The sequence below is a fragment of the Chenopodium album genome, chromosome 7 (genome assembly GCF_948465745.1).
Source record: "Chenopodium album chromosome 7, dcCheAlbu1.1, whole genome shotgun sequence".
In the NCBI taxonomy this organism is placed as follows: Eukaryota; Viridiplantae; Streptophyta; class Magnoliopsida; order Caryophyllales; family Amaranthaceae; genus Chenopodium; species Chenopodium album.
In genome coordinates this window covers 14,401,810-14,422,039 of record NC_137840.1, presented here as the reverse complement: position 1 = coordinate 14,422,039, position 20,230 = coordinate 14,401,810, and the positions used below count along the sequence as shown (strand labels likewise).

Below are 20,230 nucleotides of genomic sequence, written 5' to 3'. Positions count from 1 at the left end.
AAAAATTAGTAAAAAACTAGTGTTTGTCCTTTTTTTCTTTCCAAATTTGAACGAAATAACTTACTATTTTCGAATTTCACCTTTGTTTTGTTGAATTTCGAAGTGATTGAACAATTTCTTGTGATGATTTATGATAATTTTGTAACACTTTTGCCATTAAAGCTTTTGATTAGGAGAAAGAAAATGGTTGAGAAATGGGTGAGGAGAGAGAAAATGGCTAAGAAATAGAGGTTTTGATTTTTTTTTTTTCATTTTTTTTGTATATATATAGTGGGTAAAAGCAGTTGGTATGCTCTGGGTATGGAGGTAGGGGGATTAACGTAGTGTTTTGGTAGGGGTGTAGGTTCCCTACTCTAGGGTGTAGGGATAGATAATTAAAAAAAACTTAGTAGTGATGCTTGATGGAAAAATAAAAAAATTGGATTGGGTCGGACATGACCTGAATTTGATTTGAAAATTTCCACTAAAAGTCCGCCCAAAATAAGGTTGGGGCCATTAGACCGGACCTAAAATGACATTGAAGGATGAATATAGTCAATACAAATATTATTCTTGTTGAAATTCTATCATTGGTGCATGGATGTTTCTTATCTTATGCATGTGACGTTTAAATTATGAATATTTCAAAAGTAAATATGTTTCATTTATGAATTATTTGTAAACATAACAAGCATGAGGAATGTGTTCAACTTAGTATGTATACATATTTTTTTGCTGAACGTAATTATATAGCACTTATAAGATAATCTTTATTCAAGCTAGATAAAATTCTACGAGACACACAACCTAAATTACTATTTAAATTTGAGAAATTAACTTGATCATTTCATTGTGAGGCTTAAACTTGGCTTGCAAAGGCTTGGCTTTCCACATACTAACTCCAACCTTTTCTTCAAAGTCTACTTGTTCCTCACCGCTCTCCCATTCAAAGCACTGTATTAAAGACCCCAAAGTAAATCCAACGACTCGCGTTGCCATGTTCTCACCAGGACAAGCTCTCCGCCCAGAGCCAAAGGGCATGAACTGATATCCAACTCGATCACCTTCGACATTTTCAAATCTCTCAGGCTTAAATTTACTTGGCTCATCCCACACTTTAGGGTCATTTTGAATGGCCCATAAATTCAAAGTTAGCATGGTACCTTTAGGAATGTGATACCCTCCAACAACACAATCTTCTGAGGACTCGTGTGGTGGTAGAATAGGCGCGACAGGGTACATTCGTAGTGTCTCATTTATTATGCAATGAAGATAAGGAAGATGTTGAATGTCTTGCTCCTCAATCAAGCGATCACGCCCTACGTGCTCATCAATTTCTTTCTTTGCTTTGTTGTAACATTCAGGGTGTTTTAGTAACAATGCTACTGCCCATTCAATTGTGCTTGATGATGTTTCTGTCCCGGTTAGTAATAATATCTAGTAAAATTGAGAAAATTCATATTAAAGATGCTGGAAAAAGTTGCATATTGCCTTGTGTGATGTAATATTCACTAGTATGTCAAAATAAGATGGTCAAAGTTTTATACTCAGTATACTCAATAAGATGGTCAAAATCTATACTTATATTATAGTTTAAAAAGCGTTTATAAAATTGTTTATGTGTCATGTCATTCCCTCTCTAACAAGCTTGAAAGATTAATATAAAAAAGTCTATCATAGGTATCGAACACTGAACCTTGAGAAAACAAGATCAAACTCCTTTTCATCTTAGCCAATTATAAATCATGTCATCTTTATAAATAAATACAATTTATATATTGGAAAGCGTTCCTAAAATCGGTTATGTGACACGTCATTCCCTCCCTAACAAGCATTGTACTATGTCATCACTTTACAACAAGTCATCACCACTTAACAAAGCATTCCTACCATTATTGAAAGATTAATATAAAAAAGCATATCATAGGTTTCAAAGACTAAAACTTAGGAAAACAAGATCAATCTCCTTAACAACTTAGCCAATTATAAATCATGTCATCTTAATAAATAAATACAAACATAGCGTAAAATAAAAAGGAAACTAGATATGCAACTTGACAAAAAAATTAAACATTTTCCAAATAATGGAGAATTAACAGTTGTCTTCCTATACCCTTTATTAATTTGTGGAATTTTGTAAAAATGTTTAGTAGTAACATTATGTTTAACATTTGTGTACAACATACTCAACGAGCTATGCTTTATTAATTCATCAATCATAATACCACAATTATAATACATATTTGACAAAATGAAAAAAATGATGATATAAAAAAAAATTCTTAAAGAAAAAAGTTAGTCAAAGCAGTAATTGAATGTAGCGTCGGAGCCATACACTGACTTGTGTAATATTCATCTATATAAACAATTTCCATTTTAAAAATTAAATAAGTTAATTATGGTATTTGTATTTGCTACTTAAAAATTTGAATTCTACGGAGTACTAAACATCCGATATACGAATTAACTAATTAATAAATGACATCATCTAATCGGTTGTTTCATTTATTACCCTATAATTTGGTCTAATTATCCATTCACATCATATTTACCAGTATCTATATTATATAGACTCATATGTCCGACACAAGTACGTGTTCAAGCATTTAACTCGTCTATTTTGTGAAAAACTTCCATAATTTTGAATTAAAAATAAAGTAGGTCAGTATCATCATACCCATATTCGAGTGTCGGGAATCCAATATGAGTATTTGAAGTGAAATAAAGAATCCATTTAACGTGGATTTTCATATTATTGCGGAACAGTGGCTTATTAATTGATGGAATGGGCCTACCTATTTAAAATACGCCCAGATAAGTCCAATAATTATTTTAATAAGCCCAAATATGACCCCACTATAATAATATACTCAACACTTTAGAATTTTCAAAAGTAAGGCATAAAAAATTAACAAAATAGTCAGACTCATACCTGAACTAGACCTTTGATGATATCATTAGTAAAATAAGAAGGATCAGTACTCTGAAGTCCAAGCAAAACCTGAATCAAATTCTTTTTCTTCTTGTTCTTACCATCATCATCTTCTTCCTCCATTAATTTACCTCGTTGTTCATCCACCAAATCTTGTAAAAACTTGTCGAATTTCACAAATACAGCCTTACATCTTTTCTCAGCTGGCTTATTCAACCCCAAATACTTAAAAAACGGGAAAAGATCTCCTGCACTAAACGCACCACCAATAGCCAACAACTCCTTCAACAACATCTTGAATCTCTTCCCTTCTTCGGTCTCTACCGTCTCGCCGTATATCCTTTTTCCTGCAATCATCCTCATCATGATGTTATTTGTAAGCTCGAGGAGTGCCGGTTTAATCTCTATTGTTTTATCCCGGCCTTCGGCTGCGTGATCGTTTATACGTTTAACGAGTGATCGTACTTCCTCGGATCGTATATCAGCTAACAAATGGAGCCGGTGAGGGGATAAGATTTCAGTTGCCGCGATCCTACGGTGGTTACGCCATAATGGACCGTATGGGGCCCACAGAATGGTGGTGTAGTCATACCCTAGGATCTTGGCACCTATGAGGCGAGGACGGTTGGCAAAGATGATGTCGTTGTGGTGAAGACAGTCCTCGGCAGCTGATGCTGACGAGACTAGGAGAGTTCGGCGAAAGCCGAGCCAGAGTTGGACCACCGGACCGTAGCGGTCCGAGACCTTAACTAGGGTCCGGTGGATTTGGGCAGGGTTCTTTAGGAGGTAGAGATGGCCTAAGATTGGTATGGTTGGAAAGGGTGTGGGTGGATGTTTCTGAAACTTGTGTAATATTTTTTTTGTTAATATGTATGAGACTAAGAATATAGCAGCATAAAACAGCAAATTTTCATCCATTTCTAAATTCTAATGATATGTGTTGTTGCAACTTGGTAAATAATTAATTTGATGGTTTGTATAATACTCTGTTTTGATGAATATCATATTATATATAAATAAAGCCAATAAAGTTATAAAGGTGCCACAATACAATTTGGCTATCTTGGTCATGGTCAGCCATGACTTTTCTACCCGCCTATCGTGACCCCTCAGTGTTGATAAATTGACTCAAATCATGAAGACTTGTGAAAGGGGATAGAATGTGCAACTTCTTCAAAAAAAACTTTGGTAAAATAATGCATTGAAGTATTTTCGCAATGGAGAGTTGTGTTATGGGATAATTTTGTACATAAGTTGACCAATGATGATAGTCAACGACCAATAATACAAAACCGAGTGATGGTTATGAGTGCTTCCTAAAGTCATAGTGAAAATAATTTCCATAAAAAACTAGTCATCAAGTCATAAATGTTGTTAAACGTATCTACACCCTAAGCAAGTTCAATTTCATAGAGGGACCAAGTCCAGGAATTAACGGCCGCTTCTACTTTTATGGAAGGCACCCCTCACTTCTCTCCAACAACGTAAACTCCATTCAACCATACGTGTACAACCTCTCGCCAAATACATACACGCTACTTCTTTCATTTTATCGATCATCCACTAAAAGAGTTCCTAGCCAACTACTATATTTTAATCCTACATGATGCTAATCCTCTACAAGTATCCACGTATCTTATACACAAATTTCGCATAGCTTCCCACAATCCCACATGTCTATTCCACTAGGAGTAAAACTAATATAGTGATATAGTCTATTTCATGCCAATTTCACCTCGGATGTTATACTATTTTCCTAAGTATATACTACCATAAACTTACCCTCTTTGCTGGTTTCAAAAAAAAAAAAAAAAAAAAAAAAAAAAACTTATACTCTTTGCTACGTTACGAAGAATGGAGAAAAATGTGGGTCAAGAGAAAACGAGTTGGACTGTAGAAAATGCCATGTTTTTAATATCGGTTGGATCAAATGATATGTTGATTAATTACTTTGATTTGCCGACTCAAGCTTTGTTATACTCACCATCAAGTTACTCGGATCTTCTTATTTCTAGGCTTCAGTTTATTATTCAGGTATGTTTTTTTTTTTTTTTTTTTTTTTTTTTTTTTTTTTTTTTTTTATTTTAAAGAAAGTTTGGAGTTTATATTAAAGGTCCACCCAAGTGTGTAGGCTTTGGGGAAAGGAGTTCGTACAAATACTCTCCATCTCCGAACTAGTATCCCACCTAGCAACATAATGGGCAACAGTATTCCCATTTCGTTTAATGTGATTGCAAGAAAAAGAAGTAAAACTCTCACTTAACCGAATTACATCATCATAAATCAAATAAATTGGAGCATCTCCACGCTGCTTTGTCTTGATAGCTTGCACAACTACCTGCGAATCACCCTCAAGAATTATCCTATCAAAGCCCAACTGTCTTGCAACCTCCAACCCATATCTTGCAGCACCAGCTTCAGCAATCACTGGCGTACAGGTTGCTTCTGTTCTCTTTACAGCCGCAGTAAGAAGGCGTCCATTGGAGTCCCTAAAGACAGCACCAAACTGAGCACCGCTGCCACTTGGGATATGCGCATCCACATTCACCTTGACCACGCCAGGAGGGGGAGGAGACCACTGTATAGCAGTAGCAGAAATTTGTCGCAAAACAGGCCCCCTCACCTTTGCTTGATAGTTCACATAGTCAGAGCACAATCTGATAAAACCCACAGCCATATCAATTGCATTGACAGACGACCCACCATTAAAAATGTGAGAATTGCGGCAGTGCCACGCAGCCCAAGCTAGTGCCGCAAAAATTCGCAACTCCTCCTTGCTAACAGTCCTTGCTACCCAACAAAATCTCTCAGCAAAAGATGTGTTCGGACCAGCATCAATCACCTCAGTAAACTCACTGCATCTCCAAATAACAGTCGCGTATTTACACTCAAAAATTGAGTGTAAAATCGTTTCCTCAGTTGCTCCACAGATTTGACAGCCCTTATTAGCACTAATGTGGCGTTGGAAGAGCACATCCGAGACTGCCATCTGCCCCTTACACGCCCTCCACTTGAAATGCTTTATAATTACTGTTCTTTATAATTCAGGTATGTTATTGTTAGGCATTATAAGTAATTACTGTTCTTTATAATTAGTTGATTAATTGTTTGGTATGTTATCTTGATTCAGTACTTTAATAATGTTATATAACTTATATTAGTTAAATGTTAATGATAGATGTGTGACTAACACTACAAGAAAAAAGATCAAAGAGGACGACTTTAATCGGTCAAGGAGGGCGAGTTATAATTTGCCTTATTAGTTTCTATCAAAGAGGGCAAAATTATAATTGCCCTTTTATTACAGAGCAAAGAGGGCGAAATTTACTTTCGCCCTTCTATTTCAAAGCAAAGAGGGTGTATTTAGTTTTCGTCCTCTATAATAGAGCAAAGAGGGCGAAATTTTACTTTTGCCCTCTAATTTTAGAGCAAAGAGGGCGAAATTTTAATTTGCCCTTGTTGAAAGTACTACAAGTAATAAAATAATACGCCTAATTTAATAATATTGGTAGCTTCAGGCCTCACTTTATTGCTCGAATCTTCTGCTCGAATCATTTGCTCGAATAATTTGCTCGAATCTTCTGCTCGAATCATTTGCTCGAATAATTTGCTCGAATCTTCTGCTAGAATCTTGTGCTCGAATCTTCTGCTCGAATCATTTGCTCGAATCGTTTGCTCGGATCGAATCTCTTGCTCGAATCTCACCCAAATCGAAAGGTTAGTGTTTCAGGTATTGCATGTTACATTGCTTAATTGTATGAGCTGTTGCTTAATTGCTCGAAATTGCTTAATCGTATGAGCTATTGCTTAATTGCTCGAAATTGTTACATTTCTTAATTGCTCGAAATTGTTACATTTCTTAATTGCTTAATTGCTCGAAATTGCTAAATTGTATGAGCAATTGATTACCGTGAATTGTTACATTTTTAAATTGCTTAATTTCTTAATTGCTAAATTGCTCGAAATTTTAATTTGCCCTTTATGCTTGTTTTCTGCTAGTTTTTTGATAATTATTAGACAAACACTTGCTATTATAAGGTTCATATCACTAAATAATTCTTGTAGTCAAAGTACGAATTAGGTGAAGCTGCACACATTCGCAAAGCAATAAAGATTCAATGCTCCACCCTTTATAGGCATTGGAGAGAAAGCTAAGGTTGAAGGTTGACTATTTTTCAAATAGAAAATCTTTATTAGAGGCGGAGCGTGCTTTCCCACCTTCAATAAAACTTGACCAATGGAAGTGGCTTGTTTATAACTATTGGAGCTCTCCTAAGCAGAAGGTAAGTAATGGGAATGCTCTTATAATCGAAATTCTGCAATTGGCATTTCTTCCCCTTTACTAATCCTATATACTATTTTGTAACCTTTAGGAAAGGAGTGAGAAGAATCGGGCTAATGCTCTTGCAAAGAAGATCAAGTAGGAATGTGGTGCAAAATCAACAGCTCGCATTATTTATGAATTGGTGAGTATAAATGTTAAAATTAAGTCTGTAGAAGTTGTCTTCGCTGAATTCGTCTCTATCTTAGCTATTTTATCTGTCTATGTGAGATGTGACTGTGAAACTCTGCTGACTGTATTCTCCTTGATCTTCTGATGTATGTGTTTTCGAGCTTACTGATGCAATAAATTATGTGCTGCATGTTCATATTGCTAAAGATCATATTCCAATGTCTTAATTAGTCTGTAATTTTGATTATTGATAGTTATGGGGAGTGGGTTTTTGGTCTGTTTTAGATAATATTCCAAGATCATATTCTACTGCTTTATTGAATGGATTGTTACATCAGGAAATGAATTCTCATATAAGCATATAAGCATACTTACATCTGATATAAGCATGGGTGCATGGAGAATTCTCATCAGGAAGGATGTCTGGTATAAACATAATGTAACATGTAGCATTGTTAATCCTTGTAGCCTATACTAGTATCATTTTGGCTTAATTTGAGCGTTTGCATCTGTATTTAGATGGTAGGATTATGTATTTTGTGTTTTGCACACTTGCATGTAGAGACATATTAACATATTACCTGAAATGGATTGTATCAGAAAACAGAAATACCTTCCTAAATGGATTGATGTTGCTAAAATTAATAAGTTTATGTATGTGATTTGATAGGAACTTGAGGCACAAGCTTGTGAAAATGAGAATGAGGTCACCGAAATCAATGGTTCTAGTTTAAATGTAACCATCTCATCCCAAGCTAATGATGATCCCATGTATTTAAAGTTATGGGAGAAGTCAAAGAGGTATATTGAATAGTTGTCTAATGCACGAACACTTTGTTTTTCTATATATTAAAATTCGGACTTTGTTTTATCTTGTAAGGCACAAAAATGGGAAGTTTGACGATGAGGTTGAGGAGAAGTTCAAGGAATTAAGGGAGTTGCATGAGAAGGAAATTGGTGAAAAGGGGGTTGATAATCTTACTCTTTAAGAAGCTTATGTGAAGGTTCTTGGACATCGTTCAGGTTATGCCCGAGGTTTAGGCAAAGGGCACCCGGTGTCTTCTAAAGATGGAAAGATAGGAAGAGATGAGCTTGAACAAAATGTTGAAAAACTACAAAATGAAAATAATATGATGCGAGATGAATTGAAAGCGTCTAAGAAGAAACAAGAAGACCTAGAACAAAAGCTTCGGTTAGTCATGGAGAAGATTGGCCTTGATGCTTAATAGAGGTAATATTTTCTAGCTCACTCTTTGAATAAAAATGCCTTGTAGATGCATTTTCAAGTGATGCCTTGTTAAGACTTCTACTTTCCCGGAGTGAGGTATTTGTTTATCCTTGATTGCTGGATTTTAATTGCTATTTGGTGTTGGTTCTGTTTATGTGAAGTGGTGATGGTTGTGTGGATGTGTGCCCCAATCTAATGAAACTTGAAGCAGCACATATATCTTTCATTTAGCAGTTGTAACAATAGTATTAAATATTACGCTAAGTATTACAATAGTATTAAATGACAGTGAAGGGAATGGAATGTTAAAGAAAGTTTCTGTGTGTAACACCCCCAATACTCCCTCTACGTAAATACTATATTTATACGTATACAAATACCGTAGAGATAGGCTTGGGTGTATTACCGCCACGTGAAAACGTAAGGCTTAATTAATTATTCAAATTGCAGCGGAAAAATAACTAAATTTTATTAATAATATAAATAACCATAATAACTGTTTCAAAATAAACCAATAAAAACTTGTCCATACATAAATAAAATTAATTCCTAACTATGTGATCCCAATCCCGACTCTAGTATGCGCACGAACAACTCCACACCTGAAATCAAGATTGCTTACCAAAATGGTTAACAGGGCGAACCAAAACAAAAAGGAAAACAGATTAGCAAATACGCTAAGTACGTATAAGTGCAAGGCATGTAAATACTTTTATTAGGCAAACATGCTTTCGAAATAACCATTTAAATTTAAACCTGTCACGAGTCATTTTCCAAAATTAAACTTTCCAAAAATAATTTAAACCTTCCGAGGGTAGTAATATCCATCAATAAAAGCTTTCCAAACCAATAGATTTCCAATTTATAAACTTCTCAAATTTTGATATATTTCTAAACCAATTTTCCTCACCTAAGTGTGCACACCCTCCAAGCAAGTTATACTATACTCGAGGAAAGACCAGATCATACAAAGCTCATGGTCTTACTTAACCAGTCCCGGGTAGAGGGACAATTAAAATATCAAATACTCTGGATCATAATGAGCTACAAATTAATTAAACCAAGTGATTTATAAATTAAACAACTTTTATTAAATCAAGCAACTTGTCTTTCAAGGTCTGGAACGCTTGTTCACACTCCTGGGTCCAAACAAACTTACATTCCTTCTTCATTAAATTCGTCATGGGCCTCGCAATCCTCGAAAAATCCTTCACACATCTTCGATAATAGCCTGCCAATCCCAAGAAACTTCGAACATCTGACACATTCTTAGGTGTTGGCCATTCACTCACTGCATTGATCTTCGAGGGATCTACTGAAATTCCTTCCCTAGAAATGACATGCCCCAAAAGGCTACCTTTTCTAACCAAAACTCACACTTTGACAGCTTAGCATACAATTGGTGCTCCCTCATGATCGACAATACTTTCTTCAAATGATCTTCATGCTCCTCCCTATTCTTGAAGTAGATCAAAATATCATCATTGAAAACCACCACAAACTTATCCAAATATGGCCTAAAGATTCGGTTCATCAAATCCATGAAAACTGTGGGTGCATTAGTTAATCCAAATGGCATAACTGTGAACTCATAATGGCCATAATGCGTCCTGAAAGCACTCATGGGAATGTCCTCAACTGATCTATCTTGGAAAATATTCCAGCCCCTTTCAACCAATCAAACAAATCATCAATTCTAGGCAAAGGATACTTATTCTTGACTGTCACATTATTCAACTCCGGATAGTCTATGCACAATCTCAAACTTCCATCCTTCTTTTTCACAAACAAGGAGCACCCCATGGAGAAGAACTAGGTCAAATATATCCCTTATCCAACAAGTCATCTAATTGTGTTTTCAATTCCTTCATTTCAGTTGGAGCCATCCTATATAGAGCCTTCGAGATAGTCCCTGGTAGCAATTCTATGGTGAACTCAACATCCCTTACTGGCGGCATACCTGGTATCTCATCAGGAAACACATCTGGAAATTCCTCAACTACTGAAATACTCTCTTTCTTCTCATCCTCCCTTCCCACTTCCTGAACACTACACATATATATAGGATAACCCGTCCTGACACAATTCCGAAATTGCAAGGCAGAAATGATTTTGATCCCTGAACTCTTCCCTTCCTTCCTATAAGTCACTGTCACATTACTCGGACCCAACAATTTCACTTTCTAAGCATCACAATCTATGTGAGCCTTATACTTTCCCAGCCAGTCCATTCCTAAAATCACATCTAAGTCTTGCAAATCAAACTCAATCAAATCTGAAGGAAATTCTACTCCAGCTATGGTGATAGGTACCCCTTTATGTAACTTAAAACAATTTCTCACCTCCCCAGTTGGAATAGAAACATCTAGAGACACTAACAATGGACTCTCTAACTTTAATCTCTGGACTAGAGATTTTGAAACAAAAGAATGAGACACACCCAAATCAAACATGACTCTAGCATTCAAAGAACAAACAAAAAAAGTGCCAATTACCACATCATTAGAAGCCTCAGCCTCACGACGATTCATCACGAACAAACGACCCTTAGGGGCCCCTCCTGCTACTGGTTCCATTCCTTTGGTGGGTTATTGGTCTCCTGGACTTTCCCCATCTTAACATCCTTCTCCTTGGTGTAGCACTCATACTCCCGATGCCCCAGCTGACAGTAACAACAAGTCACAGGGTTTCCCTCACAGTCCTTCCTTGGGTGATTTTTCTCACATCTCTTAAAAAAATAACTTCTCTTAGGCTTGGTGTTATTTCCATTCCCATGATTGTTATTTCTCTGTCCATTAGCTCCCTTTCCAAGGTTTCCCCTATTGTCCCTCCTGTTGAATTGCCCATTTCCCCAGAACTCTCCCCAATCCTAGGCCTCTTATCAATTCCATGTGAACCCCTATCACTCTTCCTTTTCCCTCCAGCTGAGTTCTCTAACTCTCTCCCTCGGATCCCATATAGGTGGGAAGCTCTCCCATAGACTTCATCTAGTATTTCAAAGGTTACCCCTCCCAACTTCCCCCAAAGACTTAGGGTCAAACCTTGCTCGAACCTTTGGGCTTTCAACTCTTCCGTGGGTACTACCTCAGGTGCAAACCTTATCAACTCAATAAATTTATTATAATATTCATTAATGGTCATATTTCCCATCCTCAGATTAGTAAACCCCATGCATTCTGCTTCTTCAGGTAGGCGGGATAAAACTTGTCTCTTATAACCTTCTTTAATTCTTTCCACCCAAAGTTAGGGGTTTCTAAAATCCTAGTCCGGTTTTGACTCCACCATAGGTCAGCTTCTTCCCTCAAGTAATAAACAACATTATTAACCTTCAATTCTTCAAGACAGTTAATGGCATCAAACAACTTGTCAAATTCCCTTATCTAATTCTCCAAACTAGCAGGATCCTCCTTCCCAAGGTAAGTGGGTGGTTTTGCAGCTGCGAACCTCTTAAAAACTTCCCCAAATTGATCTAAGTCGTTGCTACGATTCCCCTGACCCACCAGCTGGCTCATGCTTTGAGCAATGGTAGTTAGCTTCCTAAGAGTAGAGCTCATTTTGGAACCAGTGCGTCTACTATTTCCGACTCTTAGAGACATCCTGAATAACTTAAAATAACAAATACACATTTATTATATAAGAAAATTTCATAATACTCTTATTAAAGATTGTCCATATTTAGCCACATAGGCTTATTAAAATAATAAATTCATCTTGTCACTACAAATTCATAAGGTCCACTAGTTGGCTTACAAAACAAAACAATTTGCTATTAATGGAAGAAATCAATCAATTATTATTCTGAAGTTCTACTCTTGGTCTTAGCTTGCTGGATCATCTATCTGGCCACGTCACCTGTGTTTCCCGTGGAAAGCTGAAGGGAATCAGGTTCTAAAGGTTTAGCCATGTGGGTTGGAATTTGATTACATTCAAGCAAGAAGGTAGGATAAAATTCACTATAAGTTGGGCTACGACACGAGCCATAGCTAGAGTTGCAGTTTGGGCTAACATAGGGGCTAGGGTTACGGTTTGTACTGTGTTTTGGACTAGATACTCGACCTCTTGGGACAAGGGGTTCAGGAGTATGAGGTGGGGATTCAAAGTCATTTGGGTGAGGGATTTCTAAGTCATCGGATGATGTATAGTCAAGATGCAAACGTGGAGGTGGTAAGGGTGGCATATCATAGTTTAGATTATTTAACTTTTGGACTTCTTGAGGTGTAAGCCGAAGAGGAATTTCAGCAACTATTGGTCTTGGGATTCGGCTTCAGTCAACTTCGACGAAATGTAGGTCTACTTTAAAATTGGTTAAGGTTCCTAGCCATTTTCCTTCATGCATATAGGCTTCAATATTCCACAACCCATTAGGTTTAATTACATTTCTATACTTTCGGATTAATGTATTATATTTAGGTGTGTTGGGTAAGTGAACTAAGGCCATGCAGTAGGATGATCCATGGTTCCTCGATCATAAATTTCATATTCCTGTGTCTTTTTATATTAGTAGCATGCCAAACAATGTCTGTTATAAAGTCACGCACAGATATAGCATCCGATTTTACTAGCCTTTGATCAAAGAAATGTCTTCTAACAGTTTCCATCATCTGTGATAACACAAACTATTTAAGTAAGCAATTCAAATTTCCTCAAGGATAAATCCAAAATGAATACCAATGGAACCAAAATTCCATAACCACTCAAATAACTAGACGACCCTAATTATACTTAGACTAATGCACATTAGGTGTTTACAAAATCAAATAGTTTCAATTCATTTTGTTTTCGAAAATAATAATGTACTCGATTCTTGATATTGGACGGTCGAGCCCGCGTCTCCCAGGAAAGTTACCTACAGCGTCGATGCGAGCCTTTCCTAGACAGAGAGTCGCACCCATTATAGGCCTCTGAATAGAACCCGAGCATCCTTTTCTCAATCATCTTTCCAAATAAGAAAATAGTTTTTATAGAAAATAATTTTACTTCGAAGAATGCGAAACTTTATCTATCGTATATGCCCATCTTAAGTCTACCCATAAGTTTTATTTCTCAATTTTAATCTTTCTTAGACCCGAAAATCTGATACCACTTTGTAACACCCCCAATACTCCCTCTACGTAAATACTATATTTATACGTATACAAATACCGTAGAGATAGACTTGGGTGTATTACCGCCACGTGAAAACGTAAGGCTTAATTAATTACTCAAATTGCAACGAAAAAATAACTAACTTTTATTAATAATATAAATAACCATAATAACTGTTTCAAAATAAACCAATAAAAACTTGTCCATACATAAATAAAATTAATTCCTAACTATGTGATCCCAATCCCGACTCTAGTATGCGCACGAACAACTCCACACCTGAAATCAAGACTACTTACCAAAATGGTAAACAGGGCGAACCAAAACAAAAAGGAAAACAGATTAGCAAATACGCTAAGTACGTATAAGTGCAAGGCATGTAAATACTTTTATTAGGCAAATATGCTTTCGAAATAACCATTTAAATTTAAACCTGTCACAAGTCATTTTCCAAAATTAAACTTTCCAAAAATAATTTAAACCTTCCGAGGGTAGTAATATCCATCAATAAAAGCTTTCCAAACCAATAGATTTCCAATTTATAAACTTCTCAAATTTTGATATATTTCTAAACCAATTTTCCTCACCTAAGTGTGCACACCCCCCAAGCAAGTTATACTATACTCAAAGAAAGACTAGATCATACAAAGCTCATGGTCTTACTTAACCAGTCCGGGTAGAGGGACAATTAAAATATCAAATACTCTTATTCAAAAAAAAAAAAAAATATCAAATACTCAGGCTCATAATGAGCTACAAATTAATTAAACCAAGTGATTTATAAATTAAAAAACTTTTATTAAATCAAGCAACACCTTTTCAAGATCAAACTTTTAATCGTAAAATTATATATTTTAACTCATCTTGAAAATCGTTAACTTAAATATTCATACATTTATTCAAACAATCATTAAAACAAACATTATACCAAAACACGCATTCAAAAAAATTATGTAAATGACCTAGCCACCTATACGTACCTTGATCACGAGAACAATAAGGTACGATCACTAAACTTGACCACGATCGAGGGTTTCCTCCTACACAATTATAATAACCTTAATTAATATAAGGTTAACAAAAAAATAAACACAAAACTCTAAATAATACTCCACTAGTGCATGAATTACCAAACTATTAACTTATAAACCAATCCTTTATAATGATGATTCTTAGTACGTATAATTTGTACAAAAAAACTATAATATCAATAAAAGTATAATAATATTAGCTTTAGGGTAGTAGTAAAAATAAATAATAGTAGTATTATGGATACATAAAAAGAATCAAGTTACAATAAGTAGAAGGGTGCGTAGCACCTTAGCTTGCGGCAACGATATTAATATGGGTCGGCACAAGTTGTCGAGAGAAGGGTAGTGTATGGTCGGCAGAAATGGTGGTTCGGTTGAGCACAAGAAGGGAATAGAGGAGGGCTTGAGATTGAGAGTAGAGAAAAGAGTTTTTTGATTTTTGGTGTGAGGAGTTTGTGAAGTGTTGAGGGTCTATTTATAGTGTATAAGGGGTAGTAAGATAGAGTTAAAGGAGGGTTGAGATTAGCATGAGAACATGATAAATGTAAGTTTGTTAAATGAATATGAGTAAAATTTAGTTAATTCATGTGGGAAAATACAATGGAAAGGATTAGGGATGGAAGTAAGATAGATGCTAATATGACTAAGAAAGATAAATTAAGAGATTTAAGTTAAAATAGGATAATGATAAGTATGGCTTCATAGCTCACGGCCATTTTCCATTTTTTTTTTTTTTTTTTTTTGAAAATCATAGTTTAAGATAATGATTTGATAATGAAGTAAAAAAAAATATATATTAGATAATATCAAACTAAAATAGTTGTATATCATAAAATATGAACTAACCAAAATAATTAATTATTATTGATTTAAAGTACTAAAATAAATAATTATTTACTTATTTTTTTGCGCCAAAATTAAATTTTGGCTCCTAATTCAAATAATTGAATAAATTATTAAAATATTTATTTATTATTTATTTTCAAAATTTCGGGGTATTACAATGTGTTTCAATGTAATTCATTTCTGATACTAGTTTACTGAAGCCTTCGTCTCCTTATCAGAGATTTTCAAAGTCTGTTGGAACAGTTTCATGATAACTTACTGTCCATTTGCCACCCGCCAAAACTGAGTGCAAATTCTCTATTGTTATTTTACTGATTTGTGTTGTACCTTCTACATTTGATTGGATCCTAGCATCGAATAAGGTTTGTGCTGACCATTTCAAAACATTATACCCCAAGTTTTGTATTCATGTCGAAGTGTCTTGAGTCTTCTGAAGAGTTGTAGCTAAAATCAGAGTGCATGTGACAGTATTTCTCTTCTTGTATACAAAATATTTCATAAATCTATTCACACTTAAAAAAGAAAAGAACAGCGGGGGAATTGGTAGGATATATAATGAGAATGCGGCCAAATATTTTTCTATCAATTAAACAAATGAATTTTGAGGCTATATTACTAAGACTGGGATACTCATGTGGAACACAGGTATGTCTGAGTGTTTGACTTGTCTATTTATGAATTTTGTATAATTTAGCCCAGAAAGAATTTTGCTGAGTGTCCATACCCCAATCAATGTCGAGGTTCTGGCATGGGTAATTAAGGTAAAATGAATCGTCTTATTTCAATAGCTTTGAGGAATAAAATTGAGTAGGGAATTCTGATCTAGTATTGAAGCCCTGAAAGTGTCTAATCATGCTGACTTCTATTACTGCTAACTGATTGCAGCCTGAATGGATGGCACCTGAAGTTCTAAGAAATGAGCCATCCAGTGAAAAGTAAGTTTAGTTGATTCAAAGCGTGACGTGTTTATGACTATGTGAAATGCATTATGCAATCTTCCTAATGAAACTGCACTCTTCAGGTGTGATGTTACAGCTTTGGTGTAATATTGTGGGAATTGGTTACATTAAGTGTATCATGGACTGGGTTAAACCCCATGCAAGTTGTTGGAGTTGTTGGTTTCCAGAATAGACGCCTTATAATCCCTGAAGAGGTAGATCTAGTGGTCGCCCAGATAATTCGGGACTGTTGGGATGCTAGAAGGTGCAAGGATGAGAAGATTGCTTGATAATGTCCTAGAAAAAACATTATTAAATATTTGCTATTTAGGATAACTTGGTTAATACTTTTGTATATATAATGACAAAATTAGAATTTATGCCTATTACCACCTTTTTTTTTCTTTCTAAATGTCCTCCTAGAATTTTTTTTTTTAAAAAAACAAAAAATTGAACAAAGAGGGTGACTTTGATTTTGCCCTTTAAAATTTGATCAAATAGGGCGAATTTTGAGAGGGCAATATGAATTGACTTGTTTGAGTTTTTTTATAGAGGGCAAAAACAAATTTTGTCTTGCTTGATTCAATTCAAAGAGGGCAAAAATTTTGCCCTATTTGATTTTGATCAAAGAGGGCGAAATTTTTTGCCTTCTTTGATATTTAACAAAGAGGGCGAAAAATTTGTATGCCCTTTGAATCTAATAGGGCGAAGCTAATAGGGCAACTTGGGGGCGAATTTAAAATCACCCTCTTTGCCTAATAGGGCGAAATTTGAATCAAAGAGGGCGATTTAAATTGCCCTCTTTGATATAATATCTTGTAGTGTAATTAATGTCTCGAGTCTTTGACATAGATATCTACCATAGACTACTCACTCAATCTTGTGGATGCTAACTAACTTTTAAAAAGACATAAATAATAATTGATGAATTGAATAAGTTGAGGATAATCCGATTACAAAGAAAAGGTATATTGGCTTGGGCCACCAATGGCCTAGTGTATAATAATAATAATAATAATAATAATAATAATAATAATAATAATAATATTAACAACAACAACAACAATAATAATAATAATGTTACCTATTAATTATTAAGGTGTTACATTAGATTCTGGAAACCTTCGGCCGCCCCTTTTTCTCTCTTCTCTCTCCTCTCTCTTCTAGGGTTTTAATTTTCTTGGTCGTTTAGGCCGGAAATAGTCTAATTTCTTCGGAAATTAGACTATTTCCGACCTTTTTTCTTTAATTCAATTTAGTTTTTTGTTTTGTTTTACGTTTTGGTTTATTTGTTTTGTTTTGTTCTCTCCATCTGTGAGAGTCTGTCCTAATTTTCTGGGGTTTTCCCAATTTTCTGGGATTTTGATTCTCATCTATGGATGAGAATTTTATTTTTAGGGTTCTTATAATAATTAGGAAGGTGATTTGGATTCCTATGGGTCTGGGATTTGTCATCAACCGGTCGATTAAAACATCAGCGTAGATTGCGGAGGTCTCAACTTGGAAAGATGCAAAGACATCGAAAATCATTGCTCGCGTCAAGCTTGAAGCGGTGGAGTATGAGCTATGCCAAATATGCAAATTAGTTGTGATTTTGATTGTAAAAGTTATGATATTTTCTCTAAATCTGTGGTTTACAGATCCTTATTATTGTAGATGCCGTATGGCTTTTATTTAATGATATTATTCTTCCCGTTCAAAAAAAAAAAAAAAAAAAAGGTGTTACATTAGATTGGATAAAGTGATACATAATGTCGTATAAAGTGTTACTATATGATTGAAAAATGTTACTAAAGATAAGTAAGTGATACCTAAGTTATAAAAAGTAACACTTTAAAAATGTTACTAATAGTATAAAAAGTGATACATTAGAAGGTCTATGGTAGCACTTTGGAAAATGTTACCATACGTTACTCAAAGTGTTGCATAAGACCGTAGGGAACGTGGGCGGAAGTATCACCCAATAAATTGTTACCTATTGTCTATAATAACACTTTTACCACTTTATGTAAAACTTTTTGGATGTTACTTAAGATTACTTTTGTACTAGTGACTCGTTCGCAACGGCCTTCAGAGTGCCTTTTAGTTCATCAAGCCCAGCACGACAATCCTTATGTTTGGTCCCCTCACACTTCAGAGCCCCAACACCCGCCTTGCACTTATAAATAAGAGCATCACATTCCTTTTTCACAACCTCAAAGGGCCTAGAAAACTTTAACACCTTACTCAGTCCACCCAAGCAGGACTGAAGACTCTAGACAAACAAAAGACCCATCAGTAAGGATCAAGAAATCCTTTATCATTGTTTTACTATTTTTTTTTGGGATTATACCATACCTGGAAAGATTGCACAACAACTTCCTGAGTAAGGTCAGCAAAAGTTTGCGTGGATTGACGTTTCTTAAAGGAGGGTAACAACAAATTTTCTGCATAGGGAGCCAAAGTCTCACAAGAGAAGGTCACAGCGTCAAGGTCAGCAGGTGACACAAGGAAAACCTAGGTCGTTGAATTCTAAGTATCCCCGATCATAACCAAATTTCTAACAAAACTCAACCCTAAGTATAGGAATAGTCCGGGTTGAACCCAAGGGAATGTGGTATAAGCTAAAGTCTCTAGTTAAGCTATTCCGAAATCTTAAACAATAGGGTTGGTCTAAACTAGCAAATCAACACAATCAAAGCCCAATAGAATTCAATATCAAAGTACTAGGAATTTAAAATCCACATGCATTCACGATAAACTTTCTAATTTGTTGGGAATTTGATCAATCAAGCAATGTGAGGGAAAACGGTATTTGCAATCAAAATCACTTAAAGAGATATTTCCTAGGGTCAAGCTAGATGTCTGTACAAATGACTTCAAAGGAAAAACAAGATCAATCGATTATAATAGTTTCCAAATCAATTTTTCGTATGAAATTTAGCTTGATAATCAAGGTTATCTACTCCTCATCAAACCAAACACATGCACAAATTCCGTCAACCAATTTAATCACATCATCAAATCAATAAAAAACCTCAAATTAGCAATAACTTATCACGCATACATGATTCATCGCATCCCTAGCAAAGGAACTACTCACTGCATATTGCAAAATTGAAAAGCATTACTAAACTAATCATCAATTTCATCATCAACATTGCAATCCAAATATCAACAATCAAATCAAAAAAACTATAAAAATTCAATATTATATCAAGTTCAAACACTAAAATTGCATTAAAATTAAAGGAAAGAATTCTTACAAAACTTTGATCAATATAAAAGTTAATGAAGATCAAAATGTTGCAATCATCAATTACCAATTTTCTCATTCTAAAATCTAAGAACAAAGTTTCCCAAAATCTTGAGCTTCTCTCTCTAAAACCTCAATCTAACAAACTAAAAGTTGATTCTAAAGTAATTATCTCTCTAAAAATGAAGAAATTCTATATATAGTAAAAATAACAAAAGATAAGTTAGTTAGTCGTCCAAAAAGAACCCCAAAAGGCGCGCCCTCTCCTCTCAGTGCGCGGTTGCAAAGAAGTGGGTATGGAACAGGGGGAGAGCAGATTCGCGGCCGCACCTCCACCTACATGGGAGCGCACAGGGCCCGCGCGCCCGCGCCTTGGAGCATGGGAATGCTTCGTTGATGCTCCCGTGTGCTCCACTTGATGCATGTTGGGGGTGACAGTTTCCAATGGTCTTCACGGTGGGTTCAAGACTGATTTTAATGCCCCCGCAGCTTAAGAGAGTAGC

General features: G+C 35.3%; 1 protein-coding gene and 1 long non-coding RNA gene across 6 annotated transcripts; one reads left to right on the top strand and one right to left on the bottom strand.

Moving 5' to 3' along the window:
• Positions 1-621: 621 nt before the first annotated feature.
• Positions 622-3,885, bottom strand: LOC145638937 (cytochrome P450 81Q32-like). The gene is made up of 2 exons (XM_081690011.1): positions 2,912-3,885; positions 622-1,416 (listed from the first exon to the last, which is right to left on the bottom strand). The coding sequence occupies exons 1-2, from the start codon at positions 3,827-3,829 to the stop codon at positions 799-801; spliced, it is 1,536 nt and encodes a 511-aa protein (XP_081546137.1). The 5' UTR covers positions 3,830-3,885; the 3' UTR covers positions 622-798.
• Positions 3,886-6,343: 2,458 nt separating this feature from the next.
• On the top strand, positions 6,344-16,896 carry LOC145638936 (uncharacterized). 5 transcript variants are annotated; one of them, XR_014114753.1, is made up of 8 exons: positions 6,346-6,628; positions 6,977-7,194; positions 7,285-7,377; positions 8,035-8,165; positions 8,245-8,595; positions 16,249-16,315; positions 16,440-16,489; positions 16,576-16,896. It is a non-coding gene; the product is annotated as an uncharacterized LOC145638936 (long non-coding RNA). The 5 variants fall into 5 exon arrangements; XR_014114752.1 differs by having other exon boundaries at positions 6,344-6,628; positions 16,249-16,489; XR_014114754.1 differs by lacking the exon at positions 16,249-16,315 and having other exon boundaries at positions 6,349-6,628; positions 6,993-7,194.
• Positions 16,897-20,230: the final 3,334 nt, after the last annotated feature.

What these genes read in the sequence shown, in the direction of transcription:
- LOC145638937 (XM_081690011.1), bottom strand. Translation starts at nt 3,829, where the DNA reads ATGGATGAAAATTTGCTGTTTTATGCTGCTATATTCTTAGTCTCATAC. An exon ending in TCATCAAAGGTCTAGTTCAG is followed by an intron (nt 1,417 to 2,911) that starts GTATGAGTCTGA and finishes CAATTTTACTAG; the next exon opens with ATATTATTACTAACCGGGAC.